We start from the raw sequence: 19,314 nt of genomic DNA, 5'->3' as shown, positions 1-19,314 counted from the left end.
TCTTGTCACTATGGCTAGGTGGGCTCATCTGCAGCATTTACCTACCCTGACTTCCAGCTAACACAGCAAGCTACAATGGAAGATCTGGCTCTCTAAGGTGTGCAGGACACAGCCAGGAGAAATTTGGGTTGGGAGGAGGATGTCAAATGGCATACCCAAATGTCTGGAAGATGCTATTTTCATGACCTTCCTGGGTTGTCAGGACAAAACAGATGAATGGCGTCTCTGGAGGTGCCAGCAAATAACCTTTCTTTGCACATTTTTTTTTTGCAGGGGGGAGGTCAGACTTGGGGCTTGACTCAGGGCTTGGGTGCTATCCTTGAGCTTTTGTACTCAAGGTTAGTGCTCTACCACTTTGAGCCACAGCTCCACTTCCGGTTTTGGGGCGGTTAATTGGAGATACAAGTCTCAAGGACTTTTCTGTGTGGTTGGCTTTGAACCATGATCCTCAGATCTCAGTCTCATGAGTAGCTAGGATTACAGGCAAGACCCACCAGTGCCTGGCTCCTTGTACTTGTGTTGATGGGAAGAGACAGGATTAAAGATGTTGCTATGGTTTGGATAGGTTTGAGTTTGTTTCTCTAGCGTTCATATGCTAGAAGCATTGTTCCCAAGCTTCTACCACCATGTTGAGGGTGTGGACTAATTACAAGTGAGGCCTTGTGAAAGGTCATGAGGTGATTGAGGGCATAGTCCTCTGAAGGGATCCATGTTGGCTTCCTGAAGTGAGTTGGTTCTTTTGAGAAAGAGAGCTATTATAAAGGAGAAAGACTGCTCACCATTTTCTGGCTTCCTGTCTGTCCATATGTTCTCTTATGTAGGTGTTTCCAATATTGTGAGACAACGTGCTATGAGACTCTTGGACTTCCAGACTCAGTAAGTCTTTTCTTTTCAACTTACACAGCCTCAGGATATTTGTTATAGCAACAGAAAATTAGTAGTATTAGAATAGGAACAGTGGTTTATCACCAATAGTTACCCATTATCTTCAAAGTAAGGCTGTGGGGCGGGGGAGGAGCTTCTGTGATGCTACTAGATAGCAATAGGCCCCTCAATCTTGAGGGCCTGCAAACCAGACTCATGTTCTTTTCTAACAGTGGCCAGGGAGGGGCAGGGGTAAGGGGCTGATGTAAGTGTCAGATGCGACCCAGCCCCTGAACTTGAGTCAAGCCCTCTCCTGACTATGGAGTGAGGGCAGAGATGAAGCTCTGGGTGATGAGGTACAGTACTTGCAGGTCAATAAGCTTGAGGTCTGGCTTCGGCAGGAAGGTACTGTCCTCTCCTGCGGCACAGAGAACAGCAAGTCTTAAGGAAATGGTGACCCTCTGGTCCTGGGGGAACACACCTGGCCATGAAGAGGGTGGAGCGCCTGAGGGTTTAGCTGACTTGAAGCCTTCCTACAGCAGTCTTTCTGGAAGAATTTATTTAGTACTAAGGCTGCTGCTTCTAGACGCTCACCTACTACCATGGGGGACCAGAGTAGAGCCATCTGCATCTACCTGCAGTCCACCCACCCAACTCTGACAATTCCTGACAAAGCATACCTGCTGCCTTCAGGCCCAAGCTCAGTAGCCATACTGAAGCCATACCTGGTCTGCAGTCACCATCATGAAGGATTCTCAGTACCTTGCTAAAACTCTCACATACTTCATCTGCAGTCTCTCCTTGGGCCTTACCCTAAATTTACTACTTTGTCAGACTCATAAAATGCTCCAGGCACAGGCTGTACAGCAAAGAGCCGCTTCCTCTCCATCCCACCCCATGACACCCCTTCTCTCAGGCTGTCTCTCAGCATGCACAGACTCTTTGTTTGTTTTATCTTGCATGTTGTCTCTAATTCCTGGGTCCAAAATATCTTTCTGCTCCAACGTTCCAAATAGCTGGGACTATAGGGTTGTGTGGTAGCATCCAGATTATCTCATCTACTCCTGATTCAGACTCCCATTCAGGCATTCCAGCTAAAGAATATCCTAGATTTGGGCTGGGAATATGGCTCAGTGGTAGAGCATTTGCCTTGCATCCATGAGGCCCTGGGTTTGACCACATACACAGAAAAAGCCAGAAGCAGTGCTGTGGCTCAAGTGGTAGAGTGCTAACCTTGAGCAAAAAGCAGCTCAGGGACAGTGCCTAGGCCCTGAATTCAAGCTCCAGGACTGGCAAATGCATATATATAGATATCTCTATCTATCTATCTATCTCTATCTATCTATCTATCTATCTAGATAGATAGATAGATAGATAGATAGATAGATAGATAGATAGATCTTAGATTTAAGACAGCATTTTTCAATTTTACAGTGTTGTAATGGTGTCCACAGACAATTGTTTGTCACTTTCAGCACAATATTCAGCAAATTACATATGACACCTCTTTATCATAAAATAAGCTTTGTGTGAGATGCTGTTGCCCAACTGTTACTAAAGTAAGCATTTAATTATAGCAACAGTTCTATTCCTTTCTCTGCCCTGTGCCAGGTCTACCCTCACCTGCTCTCCCAGATGGGTTGGGGCAGAGGTGGCAGAACTGACCAGCCAATGTGACCATGGATTGTCCTTTCAGAATCCTGCTTGGGAAGGAAACCTGTGGTGTTGGCTCCTGGCCTGGACACTGACTCAGGAAAAGTCCCATCTTCCATGCTTCCACCTGTCATAAGGGGAATGGATTCCACAGCTTCATCAGCTTTCCTGTGCCTCCAGGCTGAAGAAGAGACTTGGCATAGTTTTAGTTTTCTTGGAGAAATCTTAACTTCAAAGCCCAATGTTTTTATTAGACATTTATGAAAACAATAGCAGCCAGTCCATGATTGGCTTAATTATGATAATTGAGGAAAGAGAGTGGCAGGATGAAGGATCTGCTTATTTCTAGGTCCTTAAAGATTTCAGTCCTCCCCACCCCCACCCCACCCACCGCCTGTGTCTGGGGCCTAATTTCCATACCATTAGCATCCAAGTCAGGAAAAAAAAAATCCTCAATGTCAGGTGGTTTACACAGGGCTGGGCAAGGGTTGTTTCCAATTCAGTAATGATGGAAGTTAAAAAGTAATCTAATGGAGTAATTGTTTTTAACAGCTGTAACTAGAGGAGAAGAGACAGGATCAGAGCCCTTAGAGATACCAGCCTGTTTTCTTTTGTGTGTAGGAACTGGGGCTTTAACTCAGGATCTGGGCACTGTGCTTTAGCTATTTTTTTTTTCTCTACCACTTGAACCATAGCTTCACTTTTGACTTTTTGGTGATTAATTGGAGATAAGAGTCTCCCAGACTTCTCTGCTAGGCTGGCTTTGAACTGCTATCCTCAGATCTCAGCCTCTTGAGTAGCTAGGATTACAGGCCTGAGTCCCTGGCACCCAGCAGAGTATATCAGTCTTTCTAATGGAAGCCTGGAATGGGGCAGGACCCCCAGCACAGATGATTGGCTGGGGGGCGGGGGAGGGGCGGAGTTTCAAGTGAATCTGGTTGGAAGACTGTGGAGCAGGGGTGAAGTGGGCACAACCTAACGTTAGGTTAGGAGCACAGTGCACAGGGGCATCTCTCCATATACTAGGGTTGGGCCTCTAGGGGAGGTATGGGTACTCCCTGGGCCACAGTCTGCTTCCACTAGACTAGTGTTAGGGTTCCCTCAACCCATTTCTCACTGCAGTCCTGATCCTCATCTCTGAATCATCCTTTGATGATATCCTGTTTCTGGTGTGCACCTCATTATTAAGACTATGTCTTCCATGACCTGTGCAGACCTGAGAAAATTGTGGAGGCAACAATAGCAAGAGTAAAAAGTCAGTCTTCTGCCAGCCTAGCCCTGACTCAAACTTCAGAAACCTCTCTACTTCCAACTCTACCAGCACAACCCAGAGTATCTGTGCCTGTCACTCACCACACAAACCAGTACTTAACTAGTGTCTTAGGCTGAACTTTGGGCTTCAGGAGCCACCAAGTCAGCCTCTTTTTATTAGGGCTCTCAGTGAGGTGGAGTTGTCATGGAAACGCACCCACTTCTTTAAGCACAAGTAACACATGTTCAATGCACAGAAATGATGATGCACAGGTGAACAAGAGAATTGAAAATTACCCATGATTCCACCTGGGGATGAGCCTCATCCCACCCGCTGTTCTGCAGTCTATTACCTGCCCCTATAATGTATCATGAGGATCTCTCAGGTCAAAAGAGACATTTTCACACTGTTTTCTTTGTTTGATGGCCAAGCTTGTTACATGAGATATTTATTCCACCATGACTTAGTGGTAGCCTTTGAGACTATTTCTGATATCTTGAATAACGCTGCCAGGAACACCCTCCAAACATCCAGCTGTATTTTCTCACCATCTGCTTAGTTAGAGGTGAGCTTCTTTGTGCTGGGCAGATGGGCATTTACAAATCAGAGACCTGTGGAGACGCATCTCTGGGCATATCCTTGATTAGTTCATTTAGCTGGTGGCTACACTGGTTACACTTCAATTGTCCACAAGGACTACACCCATCAGAGTGAATGCTTGCTCTAGATTGGCCTGGCAGGGGTCCTGGCATAACCCATGAGAACAGAACAGGCCCCAAAGGAATCAGGGAGCCTGGGCCTGAGGCTTTGGTCCAGGATCTTATTAGGTGGCTGTGTTTTCCCACCTTCAAGACTGGCCTGCTAGGTCTGGACCTGGAATATAATACTTGCAATTGGGCCACATTAGATAACTCAGAGGTACTAAGGTGTCTCCCTTATGTATTTGGGGAGGGGAAAGGGCGCCTGGCTTCCTGTACAGACAGTCAAGGGCATTTGGGCCAGGCCCTGCCCCCTACCCCAGGCCTCCGCCCCTGCCCTTCCTACGCTCCCGGCGGGTGCCCAGGTAGCTCTGGAGCCCAAACCAGTCGGGCCGGTTTGGAGGGCCACGGGGACAGAGGGAGGAAGGCTGCCGAAGGATGCACGGCCTGCCTTGCGTTCGCCCGCACCCTCTGCAGCTTGAGCCAGTCTTGCCTGCCCCGCGGCCCACCCACCCGACCCCACGATGCGTGTGCCGGGCCTCATGGTGTCCCTGCTGAGCTTGGAACTGGGGCTGGCTCTGAGCCCACCCCACGCGACAGCCTCGGACTGCGGGTACCTCGGCCCAGCCGAACGTCTGACATTCACTCCGGCTGCCAGAACCCGGTGGCTGGCCCCTCTGGTCCGCGCGCCTGGGCCCTTGGACCCGCTCTATGGCACCGTGCGCCGCTTTCTCTCCGTGGTGCAGCTCAACCCTTTCCCTACGGGTGAGTGACCTCCTCCCTCCCTTCTTCCCTCCCAGGCATCTGTGTCCATCCTGTCAACGGGCATTTGGAAGGCAGGGTCCCCTGAATACCCTTCACCTTCTTTATCCCAGAAGTTCTGGGAGACCAGAGGTAGCTCCTGGAGAAGGCTCTGGAACCTTCTTCTGTAACTTTAGGCAAGCCACCTTTCCTCTCTGAGCTTGGACTTCTCTGACTCAGATGGTTAGACCTGCTCATTTTCCAAGCCCAGCAACACTAGGGATTCCCTGGAGGAGGGGAAGGGCTTCCAGGCCAGGCCGGTTCTCTGCCTTTGCTGGGTGGCAGGGCCTAGCTTAAGGCCCAGGAGGACTGCTTGCCCAGCTGTCTCCTTCTGTGGTAGCACTGAGGCCCAGTAAGAGGCACAGGGCCACGTGACATGCCTTCTCCAAGAACCCACTTTTGGCCTAGAAGTGGGCAAAGGGCAGGGCAGTGATTGTCTCCAAACCTTCAGCCTGGCTTTTTTTCTGGTAGAGTTGGTCAAGGCCCTGCTGAACGAGCCATCTTCAGTGAAGGTGGATGAGGTGAGAGTCAAGGGGCAGGTTCTGGGCCAGGGAGGTTGGGATGAGCAAGGGGGCCCCCTTCTTGTTCAGTCCAGGCCGCTTTTTTAGGTGTTTGTCAAGTGTGTGTGTGTGTGTGTGTGTGTGTGTGTGTGTGTGTGTGTATGCGTGCACATGTGCACACATGTGGTAGGGAATCCTTTCCCTTCCTCCGTGGGTGATGTGGTGACAGAGTTAGGTTCAATTAGCAGTGGGGTTCAAAGTGAGCCCAAATCAGCCTGGACTTGGGTTTTCTTGTCTGTAACCTGGTAATTAACAGACATTGTGTAGTTGTTTCATGGGTTCACCAAGATGCTGGCAAAGGACCAACCATATGAACTTCCTTTGCTTCAAGCTGCCCTCCGGAGTCAGTGGGGAGCTGGGACTGGCTGGAAGTGGGAAGTGGGAAACAGCACCGCCCCTCATGCCTTACTGTCCTGCCCAGGTGGTGCGGTATGAGGCGGGCTACGTAGTGTGTGCTGTGATCGCAGGCCTCTTCCTCCTGGCAGTGCCCATCACTGGGCTCTGCTTCTGCTGTTGTCGCTGCCACCGGCGCTGTGGGGGTCGAGTGAAGACTGAGCACAAAGCCATGGCCTGTGAGCGTGGCACCCTCATGGCCTTCCTGCTGCTGACTACCTTCGTGCTGCTGTGAGAGGCTCCCAGGTCAGGAGGGAGGGCTGAGCCATCGCTAAGACTCCAGGGCACCCTGCAAGCGCCTCCCCTCTCTCATCCATTCTTGCAGGGTTGGCATGGTCTGTGCTTTTGTTACCAACCAGCGCACGCATGAACAGACAGGTCCCAGTGTTCAAGCTGTGCCCGAGACCCTGCTCAGCCTCCAGAGTCTGGTGTCTGATATCCCTGAGGTGAGCACTGAGTGAGCACTGAGTAACCACTTCGTCCTCATTGAAGCACCAGGCCCATGCCAGACAGAGAGCAGAGTGGGTCATCCATGGCTCAGAGCCTGCTAGGCAGAGAAGGTGTCACTTTCTCTGCATGCCTGGCTGCTACCCCCTGCTGGAGAGTCTCTGAAATGCAAAGAGCTGAATTTACGGGGTCCTCAAGAAGAAAGGGGCTGCTGGGGGACAGGGAAAGGTGGCTTACCATGCTGTGGCTGTGTTTGCCTAGGAGCTGCAGACCGTGGCAGATCAGTTTTCCTTGCCCCAGAATCAAGTCTTGGAGGACCTGGATGGTAATGGTTGCAGTTGGCTAATCCCAGGGTTCCCTGCTCATCCCCCGGCTTCATAGGTGGGGTAAAGCCCACTGGGAAGCCTGTGCAGCAGTCACACTGCAACAGGATGGACAAGCCAACATTACCCTGCAGAGCCTGGGACTGGGGTGGGGGGGGAGAGGTCCTGAGCTCCCGAGGGGCCAGCCCAGCGGCATGCCCTGTGCTCTCCAGGTGTTGGGGAGCGCCTCGGGAACTTAATTCATAGCCAGCTGAAGAGCAAGGTGTACCTAGTGCTGGCCTCAGTGCACAGCCTGGGCCAAGGTGAGCTGGATCCGTGCCCTGCACACAGGTGGGCCCAGCAGGTGTGTCCTCTGAGGTGCACTTGCCCTCCCCCAGTCCTGGATTTTCAGCCCCACCCATGTCTTTTCTATCCCATTATCCAGGATCCTGTCTGTGGCTTCTCTGCCCACTTCCTGGCCTAATTTGCCCTGGGCAGTTTCCACCGTGACTATAGAGGTTAATGGCTATGAGTCCTTTTGTCCTGGGAGAGGGAATGAATGTTCTGCTTCCTACAAAGCTGCTGAGGATGCTAGGAAATGTGGAGGCTCCTCAGGCCAGGTGTGGGTCTCCTAGCCCTGCAGGTCTCCATGGACCACCTTCGGGCCCTGAATGCCACCACCAAGGAACTTCAAGAAGGACAACAGCACCTAGAACCAGCTGTGCGAGACCACCGGGAACGCCTGCTTGCCTTGCTACAGGATCCCCAGTGTCAGGGGAACTGCACAGGGACCCTGAGCCAAGTCCATGCTCTAGAGCTGGGTGCTGACTTCAGCCAGGTAGAGGCAAAGGACAAAGGCCTCTCAGGGGTTCAGAAGGGCTGCTGTGCCTGCTGCCCTAGGAGTATTTGGGCAACCCAGTGGTCTAGGGGGGGGTTCCTAAGACTTCCTTTTTCAAGCTGCCCTTCCCTTTCCCCAGGATTGGTGACCATCATCCTGGCCAAGAGCTGTCTGGGGCCCATAAACTGAGCCTTGAGCATCACATGCATTCAAGTTTTGGCTTCTCACAGCCTCACAAGGCAATAAGGGTCACTGGGGCCCCCACTTTGCACATGAGGACACTGGGGGTTCAGAGGTGTCTGCTCTTTTCATCCTGCATAGATTCTCATCGATTCTCTCCCTCCTTCATTTCAGGTGCCCCATTTGGATGATGCCCTGCATCGGCTGAAGGATGTTCCAGAGACCAACTTCTCTAGCATGGTCCAGGAGGTTAGTGCTCATCTGGGCTCCCTGACTGCACTTGCCTGGGAACTCACAAGTGAAGGGCCTTAGTCTTTCCCCCCTCTTTTGGAACAGGGACTCAGCTGAACTTAAGACTTGAGGGCACCCCTGTCAATGGAGCCCTAGACTAGAGGCTCATTGTGCCAATACTCTGTGCTCACAAGTCAGGTGCAGGGAGGCTGGCAGAAGGGGAGGGTGCTGTGTGAGTCAGCGCCTGTGACCCAGGGCCTGCTTTGGGGAATCAATGAGTCAGCCTTGCTGGCTGGCTGGAGCAGGAACTTCTGAGAAGAAGGAAGCGGGAGCAGAGGTAAAATGACCATTGCTAGCAGTCATGTGTGGGATGGGTGGGAGAGGCAAGAAGATGGCAGAGTAAGCCACTGTGGTCTAGGAAAGGGCTGGGATAGAAAGAAGAGGTCGGTGAGCCAGGTACTGGTAGCTCATGCCTGTAATCTTGGCTATTCAGGAGGTTGACAGCTGAAGATTATGGTTCAAAGCCAGGAAAGTCCATGAGACTCTTATCTCTAATTAACCAGCAAAAAGTCAGAAAGAGAGCTGTTGTTCCAGTATCAGACCACCAGCCTTGAGTGAAAAAGCTAAAGGACAAGGCCCTGAGTTCAAGCCCCAGGAATGGCACCTCCCCCTAAAAAAAATGGTCTGCACAGATCAATGTTTGGGGAGTTAGAGTCAGTCTAGGCAAGGAAGAAGAAGTCCAAAACCAAGAGAACCCAGGAATGTCTGCCCCACACTGGGAGCACTGAGTGCCGATGCCCTCCTTCTGGGCCTGGGGCTCCAGAAGTTCAGGTTGAAACACCAGGAGGAGGGCTGGAGGCTCAGCTCTACTTGGTTCCACAGGAGAACAGCACCTTCAATAACCTCCCACTTCTGATTGGCCTGCAGACGGCCAATGCAGTCAAAGGTAAGTCCCTGCCCAGTGCCAAGCAGCCTGCCCAACCTGCCACCACTCCTTTCCTCTCTCCCCCTGCCACACTTTTTTCAAGATGTTTGCTGAGAGGAGCAGGCAGTGGTGGGGAAGACTACCTCCTTAGCTGCTCTTCCTCTGTGGGTCCTAGAGGTCCAGCCCTGGCTCTGGGTACTCCACCCACAGCCTAAGCTTCTGTGGCTTTGGGCAGATCTGAAGAAGGCAGTGTCTGGGCAGCCTGAAGGTGTGAGGATGTTGGCCACAGGATTCCCAGACTTGAAGGCAACTTCTCGCTGGAGCCAGACACTGGGCGAGCTGGAAGAGTGCAGCCGCCCCTACCTGAAGGATGTGCAGAGATACGAGACATACAGGTGCCAGGAACCCAGCCCCTCTGTGACCCTAAGTATCACTCAGCTACGCTGAGTCTTCTCCCTCTTAAACCAAGACCCCTTGCCTATGTGTCCCTGGAACCCAAAGAGGCAGTGAAGCACTGCACTTCTCAAGCCTCAGCACCAGGTTTAGAGGGTTCATTTGGCTACCAGGTCCCATGCTGACCTCTCTGGAGCTCAACTGCCCACCCCCCTATTCTCAGTGATCCCCATATCTTCTCTGTGGCAGGTGGATCGTGGGCTGCGTGCTGTGCTCCATGGTCCTGCTTGTGGTGGTCTGTAACCTGCTGGGCCTCAGCCTAGGCACCTGGGGACTGTCTGCCAGAGAAGACCCCAGCCACTCAGAAGCCAAGGGCGAGGCTGGAGCCCGCTTCCTCATGTTGTAAGAAGGGCCTGGGAGAGGAGAACAGGCCCACCAGGCTGGCCAGATCCATCATGCTTTCTCAGCAGCTCCTAGTGCCAGGAGATTGAGCTCAAATCAATGACCTTTCTGGGCCTCAGTGTCCTCCTCTGTATAAAGGGGTTGAACTACAGCAAGAATGATTGATATGATATACTTCCACAGCCCATTCTGGTGACACCTGTAGTATTTTCCCATTGAGTGCAGCCTCGTCCTCAGAATCCTTATCCTAGCCTCTGGCAGCACCAACAACAGGAGCTAGTTGCCTACAGTCTCCAAGGATATCACATTGAACAGGATAAGCACTACACAAAAGGGCCTGGTGAAACGGTGCACAGAGGCTAAAATCCACCCTATATTTCATTCTCCAGGCCGCACAGGGGCTGTGCGCACCTACCTCACAAAAGAACCCTACAAATCAGTGGTGCCTGGCCCAAGAGTTGTTACTTCTCAAATGTATTGGGGTTCCCTCTGCCATGGGTCTTACCTGGCCATGCCATGCCAAGAGATCTCTGGAACAGGTCACTTCCATGGGTTTTGAGTACAGATGTAGATTGTCCTGACTCCTTGAGTAAAGCAGCAGTGCCATCTGTTAAGATTCCAGAGCTAGTTAAGGCTAGCAATGTGAGTAGGGCAGAAGTCTGGCCTGGAAAAGCCAGGCTCTACTTCTCTTTCTCTCTTTCAACCCTCTCCCTTACCTCCCCAGAAGTGTGGGCTTCAGCTTCCTCTTTGCTGGCCCACTCATCCTCCTGGTTTTTGCCACCTTCCTGGTGGGCGGCAATGTGCAGACGCTGGTGTGCCAGAGCTGGAAGCGAGGAGAGCTCTATGAGGTGCGACTGTCCCTGCTCTGGGCCCATAGGCAGGTAGAGGGAGATGTGGACAAAGCAAGGAGGCTGGGAGAAAGTGGGAGCCAGAGGGATGTCAAAGGGAGAGGGGGCCAAGCATCAGTGGCTCGTGCCTGTGAGCCTAGCTTGGAAGGGCAAATTAGGGTGGATTGTGGTTCAAGGTCAGCCAGGGCAAAAAAAAGTTAGGAGGTCTTTCCTTAACCAGTAACTAGATGTGGTGGCATATGTCTGTCATCTTAGTTTCATGGGAAGTGTAAATAAGCAGATTGTTTTGGGGCAGGATGAAAAACACTATTATAAAAAATAATAAGCATGAAAAGGGCCAGAGGAGTGGCTCAATGGTAGAGTACCTGACTAGCAAGCCCAAGTCCTTGATTTCAAGCCCCGGTATCACCTACACAGAAAAAAAAGAGGGGAATGAGTGAGTGAGAGAGGAACCAGGGAAATGAAGAAAGAAATGACAAGGAAAGAGACAGAAAACCACCAGTAGACTTGAAAGAAAGAACCTATGAGCCCCTGGGGGTGCTGCCCAGGCTTCTGGCAAGGACCCAAGTGGTTGCAACCACTCTGGCCCCCTTTCCTCTCCCAACCCTGAGTTTGAGAATCCTGGAACTCAGTGTGCTTCCAGTGGATGAGCTGAGATGCTGACCAGTTGGACAGGCAGGCCACTCTCCTAGAGACTCGAGAAGAGTCCTATAAGGAATTAGGGCCTTTGAGCTGGTGATCAGGCTTGGGTAGGAGTCATAGGACCTTCCCACCCTGTTCTTCCCACCCTGCACTGAGTAGACCAGGCCTTGGGGAACCAGGGCAGCCTTGTCTCCTCCCTGCTTCATGCTCCATTTCTCCTTGTCACCCAAAGTTTGTAGACACCCCAGGGAATTTGCCCCCATCCATGAACCTGTCACACCTTCTTGGCCTCAAGAAGAACATCAGTGTCCTCTTGGCCTATCAGTGAGTACACAGCATGGGCTGGAGTCTAGGGTGGAAGGAGGGGCCTAAAGGGGGGACAGAGGTAGGTGTCCAATGAGGGTGACATCAGCCCCTATCTCCCATCCCTTGTCATTCTTCCTGGATGTTCATTTTTCCCAGGCAGTGCAGGGAAGGGGCAGCACTCTGGAAGGTCCTACAGCTCAATGACTCTTACGACCTGGAGAAGCACCTGGATATCAGCCAGGTAAGAGAATGTTCTGGAAGGTTGGAAGGGCTCTTTCTGCTAATCTACCTCCTCTGATCTTGCCTCCATGGAAGCACAGTCTCTCTGAACCTGAGAAATCTAAGCTCAGAAAAATCTGCCAGAGGCCATGGTCAGGAAAAGCTGAATCTAGCAGAGGTTGTAGAAGGAAAGAAAGGTGAGAGCATGTGTGAGTGCTTGTCTGACTGAGGACAGGCATTGGTTGGCATGAGCTGCAGCAGAATGTCAGTGAACGCTGCTGAATAAGTTGGATAATGATGGTGGAGGACATATCAAACTCACACAACCAGTAGGTGGTGGCACAGCAGATCCCACCCCTAGCCAGACTACAGCACTGTCTGTCTGCTATGGGACTTGGACTGCTCTTCTTGGCAGAGGATGCACAGCCAGTGAGAGTAGAACTTGCAGGTTGGTGCAGAGCTTCAGGCACTTGTGGATACTGTAAGAGATAGTTCTAGAACCAAGGAAGAGCTTCATCAGAGAGACATACTTTGAGATTGTAGTTCTAAAAGTGCTCAGAGGCTGAACCTTTCTTCTTTGGATGTTTAAGAGTGGGGGGGCAGGTCCCAAGGGATCCATTTCTAAGCAGGTGTTCTCAGGAACACCTACACCCCACTTCCTACATACCCCCTACACACTGCTGCCCGTGTAAAGCTCCCCTCTCATTTTGTATCATCCTGAAAACCCTTCCAAATCCTTTTGGATCAGCACCCCCATTCTCAGCACACAGAGGAGCACAGCTTATTTTGCTTAGCCTTAGCCTATTCCTCTTCCAGAATCTTTAACCAGAAGGAGGTCCTTAGAGCGGGCATTATTCTGGTGCTGGGCCAGTGATTTTGCCTCAGGACTGGTGCATGTGCATGGGTGTGCGCTTGCACGCGTGCGTGCGCACACACACACACACGCACACACATTGTCCTCAAATTTGGTGACAATGAGTTAATGCAGAAATCAGCAAGACAAGATGTGCTTTCCAGGGCACCAGGAGGTACTGTCTGTTGTACACATCCACACTCCTACATCTGTCTGTCACTGATACCTATAGAGCTGCATAAAACCCTGCCTCTAAGCTGGGCACTGGTGTCTCAAGCCTATAATCCTAGCTGCACAAGAGGCTGAGGTCTGAGCATCATGGTTGAAAGCCAGTCTGAGCAGACTCATCCAAGAGATTCTTATTTCCAAATAACAAGCAAAAAAGCTTGTTAATTCACTTCCAAAGAACTGGAGGTGTAACTCAAGTAGTAGGGCACCAGCCTTGACCAAAAAAGCCCAACAAGAATATAGGGCCCTGAGTGCAAGCCCCAGAACTAGCCCCACCTCCTCTGAGAGGTATTAGGATTCCGCCCCACACACACACATGGTTACCCCCCCCCCACCTCTAGGAAGGCAGCCTAGAAGCAGTGAGCAAAGTCGGGCTGCATTCTCTGATTTGCTGGGTAACTTCCAGCAAGTGAATGCTCCAGTTCCTCATCCATTGGCCACTGAGGCCAAAGTCTCAGTTTCAAGCTCTAGGTCCTTAAGGGACTTTCCTGAAAATGTGATTGATTTCTGGCCATTCACTCATTCACACAGCCCACACACTTGTACCTGCCACCATATGGGAGCCTCTGCTCTAGATCTAGGGTTTGGGGGCAGGATGGTCAGTCAAAGTTCCCAGTATGATGGAGCTGACAGCAGTTAGCAAGTACAATAAGCAAAGAGAGTCAAACACTATGGAGGCCCTAGAACAGGGGATATGAAAAGCTATTTCATATCAGGTGACCACGTCAGGTAGGATCTGTGCCAAAATCCAGTAGCCAGACTGAGACCGGAAGAAGGCTGGGTCTTGGGGAGGAGTGAGAAGCAGAAGGGTCTGGGAAGCTTTTCTGAGGATAGAGGTTAGGAGCTATCCAAGGCAAGGGGAGCCTATCTGAGGATAGAGGTTAGGAGCTATCCAAGGCAAGGGGACCTTGAATAATCAAGAAGAGGCTTGAGGGGCTTGAGGATGCTGGCCTGGGGGAACATTTCAGGGGTTCTAGCTCAGCAACTTGTCCTCTCTCCCCAGTATGCCACAAAAATGCAGCAAGAGTTGAAGGGCTTCAACGTGGAAATAAAAGATCTGGATCTGCTGAGCCCTGAAGCTCGCCAGGACTTGGAGGCATTGCAGAGCAGTGGGATAGAGAAAATCAACTATCATGACTTCTTTGTTCAGGTCAGCAATAGGCACCTGAGGTACCCTGTATAGTGGTGGCAGAACAGAAGGGGGCCACCCAGGAACTGGGCATCTCTCACCTTGTTTCAGCTGTTAACCTCTCTATTCCTGGGATCTCATCCTGGTTGGTTGGGAATGTGCCCAGATCATGACAACCACCATCCATTCTCCTCACCCCCACCAAACAGGGTCTCCCCAGCAGCTCATGTCGCTGTTCATGGTGCTGAACCCACGCCTGCCAAGAATGCTAGTAGCAAACTGCCTCTTCCTTGAGTCACACCAGATGTGCTTCAGGGATTTTTGTTGTTATTGTTGTTTCCTGTTCTATCCCATTGGAAACTGTCTGAAGTGTTTTACAGTTCCACTTCAAATCAATTATGACCAAAATCTCTTCATAGACAGGTAGAGCAGGGTGCATTCGATAAAACTGGGAATGCAAAGGCTGGGAAAGGCAGAGGTGGCTGCTGGAGATGTCAGAGTTTATCTCCTCTGCCCTCAGATCCAGAAGCCTGTGGTGAAGACTGACATGCAGCAGCTGTCCCAGGATTTGGAAAGACTGGTTCAAGCCCAAGTGAGAAGGGAACAGAGACTTCACCTAACAGGCAGTAGTCAGGAGTCCTTGGATAGGAAGAAGAGGGATGCTTGGGTTGGGGAGGGGATGAGAGAAGAAGAGATGAGATGGAGAGGCTCACCAATTTCTTGGGTTCTTTGCCTTCATACTAAGCTTGAAGACATGTCCGTGTCTGTTTGGACTCAAGCTCTGCCACCAGTTGGTTGCCTGGCCCTCTGAAGTCATTTAGCATCTCTCAGCCTTCATTTTTTTTTCATCTATTAAGAAGACTGTCCCCATCTCAAAAAAAAAAAAAGATATAGTAGTTGATCTAACATCACTCAGCTGGGCAAGCACTTCTTTTTTCACATCATTTGCAGGCTCTCCTTGAGGACATTGCAGTGAATCAGTATGACAGCTGCCCTTCAAGGGCGGAAATGGCATTTTGTATTTGCAAATATTTAGAGGTTCAAAAGCTCTCATTGAGATATGAGATCCTACATCAGCCCTGTGTCCTGGGTAGGCCAAGGAGCATTCTCCAGTTTCAGTGGGCACCATTGGGGGCTAGTGCTGTGTGGTTGCTTTGGGGTACCCAGCAAGCCAGGGGAAGATGTAGAACTTGGGCTAAGGTGCCCAGAACCCAAGAAAGCTCCTGGAGCTGAATGATTTTCTTCCTTTAAGAGTAGCACTTTCCACCTCCCCTGTCTGCTCTCAGGGCAATTCTATGCTTGGACAGCAGCTGCAGGAGGCAGCCCAAGGGCTCAGAAACCTCTACCATGAGAAGGTTGTCCCCCAGCAGAACCTTATAGTAAGTTTGGAGGCCCTGGGGAGAGGGCAGTAAAACAGGAGAGAGGCCCCTGGGCCACTAACTCCACTTTTTTCCCTCCCGTGTCCCTGCTCCTAACTAGCCCTAATTGCTCCTCCACAGGCTAAGCTTAACCTCAATGCCAGGGCACTGGAGTCTGCTGCCCCAAATCTCCAGGTGGCTACTGGGATGGGGAGAATGGGGAGGGCTCAGCACAGGGAGGAGGAAAGTAGGAACAGCTGGTTTGGTATTGCATCTGCCCTGGGGTTGCAGGTGGAGATGGGACTAAGAGAGTGGGTGGATGGCAGATCCTTGGGGACCTGGATCATTAACCTTCAGGCCCTCAGGCCTGTCCTTCCTCTGCTAAAATGACATGCTTGGTACTTTATGTTGGATGGATAAATGGATGGATGAGCAATGAGTCACTGCTTCCTGAGCAGGACACTGTGTTAGAACCTGTTCTTCTCTCCTCCAGCTGGAGACCACAGCCCTCCTTGGTAATATCACCGTCCTAAGAGGAGAGCTGCCTGTCTTTATCAATCACATCATGGAGAATGTGAGTGGGGCTGAGCGCTGCGTCCAAAACAGAGGAACTTGGGGTTTTCACTCCAGGCTTCTCCAACCTCCCCTCCCTGAGGCTCCCAGAGGGTATGGACTCCTGCCAGCCCAGGCCTCTTCTCTTTCCCACAGGCAAGCAGATGTTTCATGACCCGGGAGTTGGGCTACTTCTCCCAGTATGTGGCCTGGGTGAGAGAAGAGGTGAGTAGAGGAACAGACCCCACCTGGCCTCCACGCCTAGTGGACCAGCTGGTCATTCTGCTCTTCCCATCTCATTCCTCCTTTGGTGATGCCCCTAGGCCTTCAGGATTAACCCCAAGCTTGGTTCTTCTAACCCCTGCTCATTGGCTGGACTCTGCATAACCTACCTCTGCTCCTGCCCTTCTAGGGGGCCTACATGAACTAGGGAGGTCATGACTCTCTAGAAGGTGCTGTCCATACCTTGCTCCCCTGTCCTTGCCTGGGCTGCCTCCCTTTGACCAGCTTGTCTAAGGCCAGCTTTCAAAGATTACCTTCTTTTGTGGCCCCGTGCTGACAACTGCTGTCTTGGCATCCACACTAGTGGATCCACTCTATGCATTCATGATGTGTGTGCTGTGCACATGTGCAGGCACATACAGAGCATGTGAGGTGCGTGTGCACATGTTGCCTCTCCAGGTAGAGGGACTTAATGCTGTGCCAGGCACACAGCAGGGCCATAACATAGGTGCATAGGTACAAAATGCAGTAGCTGAGCAAGGAGCCTGTGAGTGTGTCCCTGTCTCTCGTGTCCCTGTATCCATGTGTCTCTGTGGGGCCCTGCTGTTCTGTATCTGTATAAAGTATGGGAAGGCCCACAGCTGTGTCCCTGGGCCTCTCGGTGTCCCTGTCAACCTCTCCTTGGAATATGGGGTGCACAGCTGCATGCTGGGTATGTCCATATGTACCTGGCTCGTGTGACTACCTCAGGTGACTCAGCGAATCGCTACCTGCCAGCCCCTCTCTGGAGCCCTGGACAATGGTCGTGTGATCCTATGTGACATGATGGCTGACCCCTGGGTGAGTGTGGATAGCGAGTCTTATTCAGGGGTCAGACAAAACTGGGCTAAGGGCCACACATGGCCCCTGCTTGGTTCTGCCTCCAAGTCAATGCAGTTGCAGTGGGGGCAGCGGGTACAGAGTGGTCAGGAAGACACTGTGCCTTCTTGCCCACTGCTGCCTGGCCAGGTGAGCTGATCTCATATCCCGCTGTCCAGAATGCCTTCTGGTTTTGCCTGGGGTGGTGCACCTTCTTCCTGATCCCGAGTATCATCTTTGCTGTCAAGACCTCCAAATACTTCCGTCCTATCCGGAAACGCCTCAGGTGAGGGGCTGCCAGGACCAAGGGAGGCACTGGAGGAGCAGAACATCTTTCCCACATTCAGCACCCGCCCCCCACTGCCCTGCTTTTGAGACTCAGGCAGAGAAGGCTGGTGGTCTAGCTTCGAAGGGATTTAAGCTCTAAGGAGCGCCAGGCCCTATTCCACACCCTACTTTAACATCTCTACGCTGACATAGCCTCCTGGGACTCTTCCTCTCCCCTGGAGGGTTTGCTGAAATAGCAATATCATAGCTCTGGGTTTGCCCATGTGTTGGGGCTAGGAACACATCTCATTCTGTGATACCACAGCTCCACAAGCTCTGAGGAGACTCAGCTCTTCCACATCCCCCGGGTCACCTCCCTGAAGCTATAGAACCCACTGGTGAGTTCCCTCAATTCCTCAGTGCTGGGGGGAAGGGGGACTGACAGGGTGGGGAGTGAAGGAGCTGGGATCTGGGCGGGGGGGGGTCTCCAAAGCTCAGAGGGCAAGAAGGTTTGGGAACTTGGTGAGGCATGAAGGTTAGCAGTGCTGCTCGACAGGCCTGAGCCTTGAACCTCTATCACTTGTTTGCTTCTTAATCCATAACAGAACAAGGCAATGACCAGGTCAGCCTATCCTCCCTCCTGGACTCAGCCTAGACCAGAGGACATCTGTAGCTCCTGCCCAAGAGCCCAGGCTGGCCTCCAGGCCTGACTTGTCCCTGGACTGCAGCTTACCTACCCCCATCTTACTTGTTCCTTTTCTACCTCTTGCTACTTGGAATCTCTTTTCGTTCATTCCCACACTAACACTTAACTTCTGCTGAGTCTATAGAGCCAGCAGGTGTTTCTATGTGTCCAGCCCTTTCCTCCTTGCTACAGTACATCAGCATCAGAAGGGATCTGTTTCCTACCTACTGGAAGCCCTTCTCCAGATCCTTGGAGATCCTTGGTTGTGTCCTGCACTTCCCTGTCTCCTTCCACTCTTCTCTTCCCAGACCTCCCCCCGCCCAGACCCATGTTTCTTTCCTTCAGGGCAGTCATGTTCTCCCTTTGTCCCCTCTTTACTGGGCCCAAGGACCCCCTCCTACCCAATCAAACTCATCAAGCACAACCTCCAAAGTGGGAAAGCTGCTATGGGCCAGCTCTGCCTCATGTCTACCCTACACACCACACACACACACACACACACACACACACACACACACACACACACACACACACACACACACACACACACACACACACACACACACACACACACTCCCACCCCTGTCCTCCACTCCACTGCCACAGTCTTTGAGCCTCTGCATGTCCCAGCCTGGGGATTTTTTTTTTGTCCCTAGTAGAGTGAGAGATTTACTTGACAGTTGCACTTTTATCCCAGGCTAGAAATAGTAGTGCTAATCCCAGCTCCTCTATGAGCACTGGCTTCCAAATTGGGGCGATCATTACCAGGGTTCCCCTTGTCTCCCCTGAAGGTAGCATCTTCCATGGATGGTCCCTATGAGCTTTCCCAGGAGTGGTCTGGTGGCCAGAACTGCTTTTTCTATCTATACATGTACCCTGAGGTCACTCCTACATGCCAGATGCTGAGGTCCAGAAAAGGTGAAGAGGAAGAAGAGGAATGGATACATCTCAGTTCCATTAAAGTGTTCTCACTTCTCTGAGCCTTGGTTTTGGTTCTTGAAGCCAGTTCTTCCAAGTTGGGGTTTTGTATACAGTCGGTGTTTAATGAGTGTTTATGGAGAGAAGAAACCTAAGGCTGCCAGGCATTGAGGATTATCCAGCAATTGGAGTGGTAACTGTCTAGGAGCATGCTGCTAGGAGCCACAGGCCTGGATCCACTGCCTCTTCTGATGCTAGGTTGGTCACCTTGAACATATTGAATCTCTCCC

General features: G+C 51.5%; 1 protein-coding gene across 6 annotated transcripts; it reads left to right on the top strand.

Annotated features, from left to right (window-relative positions):
- The first annotated feature begins 4,850 nt into the window (after window positions 1-4,850).
- Prom2 (prominin 2) lies at window positions 4,851-19,086 on the top strand. Of its 6 annotated transcripts, none has more exons than XM_070013359.1 (24): window positions 4,852-5,232; window positions 5,740-5,789; window positions 6,250-6,452; window positions 6,547-6,667; window positions 6,930-6,993; window positions 7,204-7,293; window positions 7,606-7,808; window positions 8,163-8,237; window positions 9,102-9,165; window positions 9,380-9,539; window positions 9,787-9,939; window positions 10,664-10,787; window positions 11,662-11,753; window positions 11,892-11,976; window positions 14,039-14,185; window positions 14,685-14,756; window positions 15,451-15,543; window positions 15,664-15,717; window positions 16,016-16,096; window positions 16,231-16,299; window positions 17,047-17,136; window positions 17,334-17,440; window positions 17,747-17,819; window positions 18,898-19,086. In XM_070013359.1, exons 1-23 carry the CDS (start codon window positions 4,992-4,994, stop codon window positions 17,808-17,810), a joined length of 2,502 nt encoding a protein of 833 aa, XP_069869460.1. In that variant the 5' UTR covers window positions 4,852-4,991; the 3' UTR covers window positions 17,811-17,819; window positions 18,898-19,086. The 6 variants fall into 6 exon arrangements, with proteins under 6 accessions (XP_069869461.1, XP_069869460.1, XP_069869459.1 ...); XM_070013358.1 differs by having other exon boundaries at window positions 9,320-9,539; window positions 10,667-10,787; XM_070013357.1 differs by having other exon boundaries at window positions 9,320-9,539; window positions 18,902-19,086.
- Window positions 19,087-19,314: the final 228 nt, after the last annotated feature.

This window comes from Dipodomys merriami, unplaced genomic scaffold (assembly GCF_024711535.1).
Source record: "Dipodomys merriami isolate MVZ:Mamm:240054 unplaced genomic scaffold, mDipMer1.0.p SCAF_90, whole genome shotgun sequence".
Classification (NCBI taxonomy): Eukaryota; Metazoa; Chordata; class Mammalia; order Rodentia; family Heteromyidae; genus Dipodomys; species Dipodomys merriami.
The sequence above is the reverse complement of the archived record's forward strand: the minus strand, read 5'-3'. Positions and strand labels throughout refer to the sequence as shown.

What these genes read in the sequence shown, in the direction of transcription:
- Prom2 (XM_070013357.1), top strand. Translation starts at nt 4,992, where the DNA reads ATGCGTGTGCCGGGCCTCATGGTGTCCCTGCTGAGCTTGGAACTGGGG. An exon ending in AGTCTTGGAGGACCTGGATG is followed by an intron (nt 6,994 to 7,203) that starts GTAATGGTTGCA and finishes TGTGCTCTCCAG; the next exon opens with GTGTTGGGGAGCGCCTCGGG. An exon ending in CCTATCCGGAAACGCCTCAG is followed by an intron (nt 17,441 to 17,746) that starts GTGAGGGGCTGC and finishes GTGATACCACAG; the next exon opens with CTCCACAAGCTCTGAGGAGA.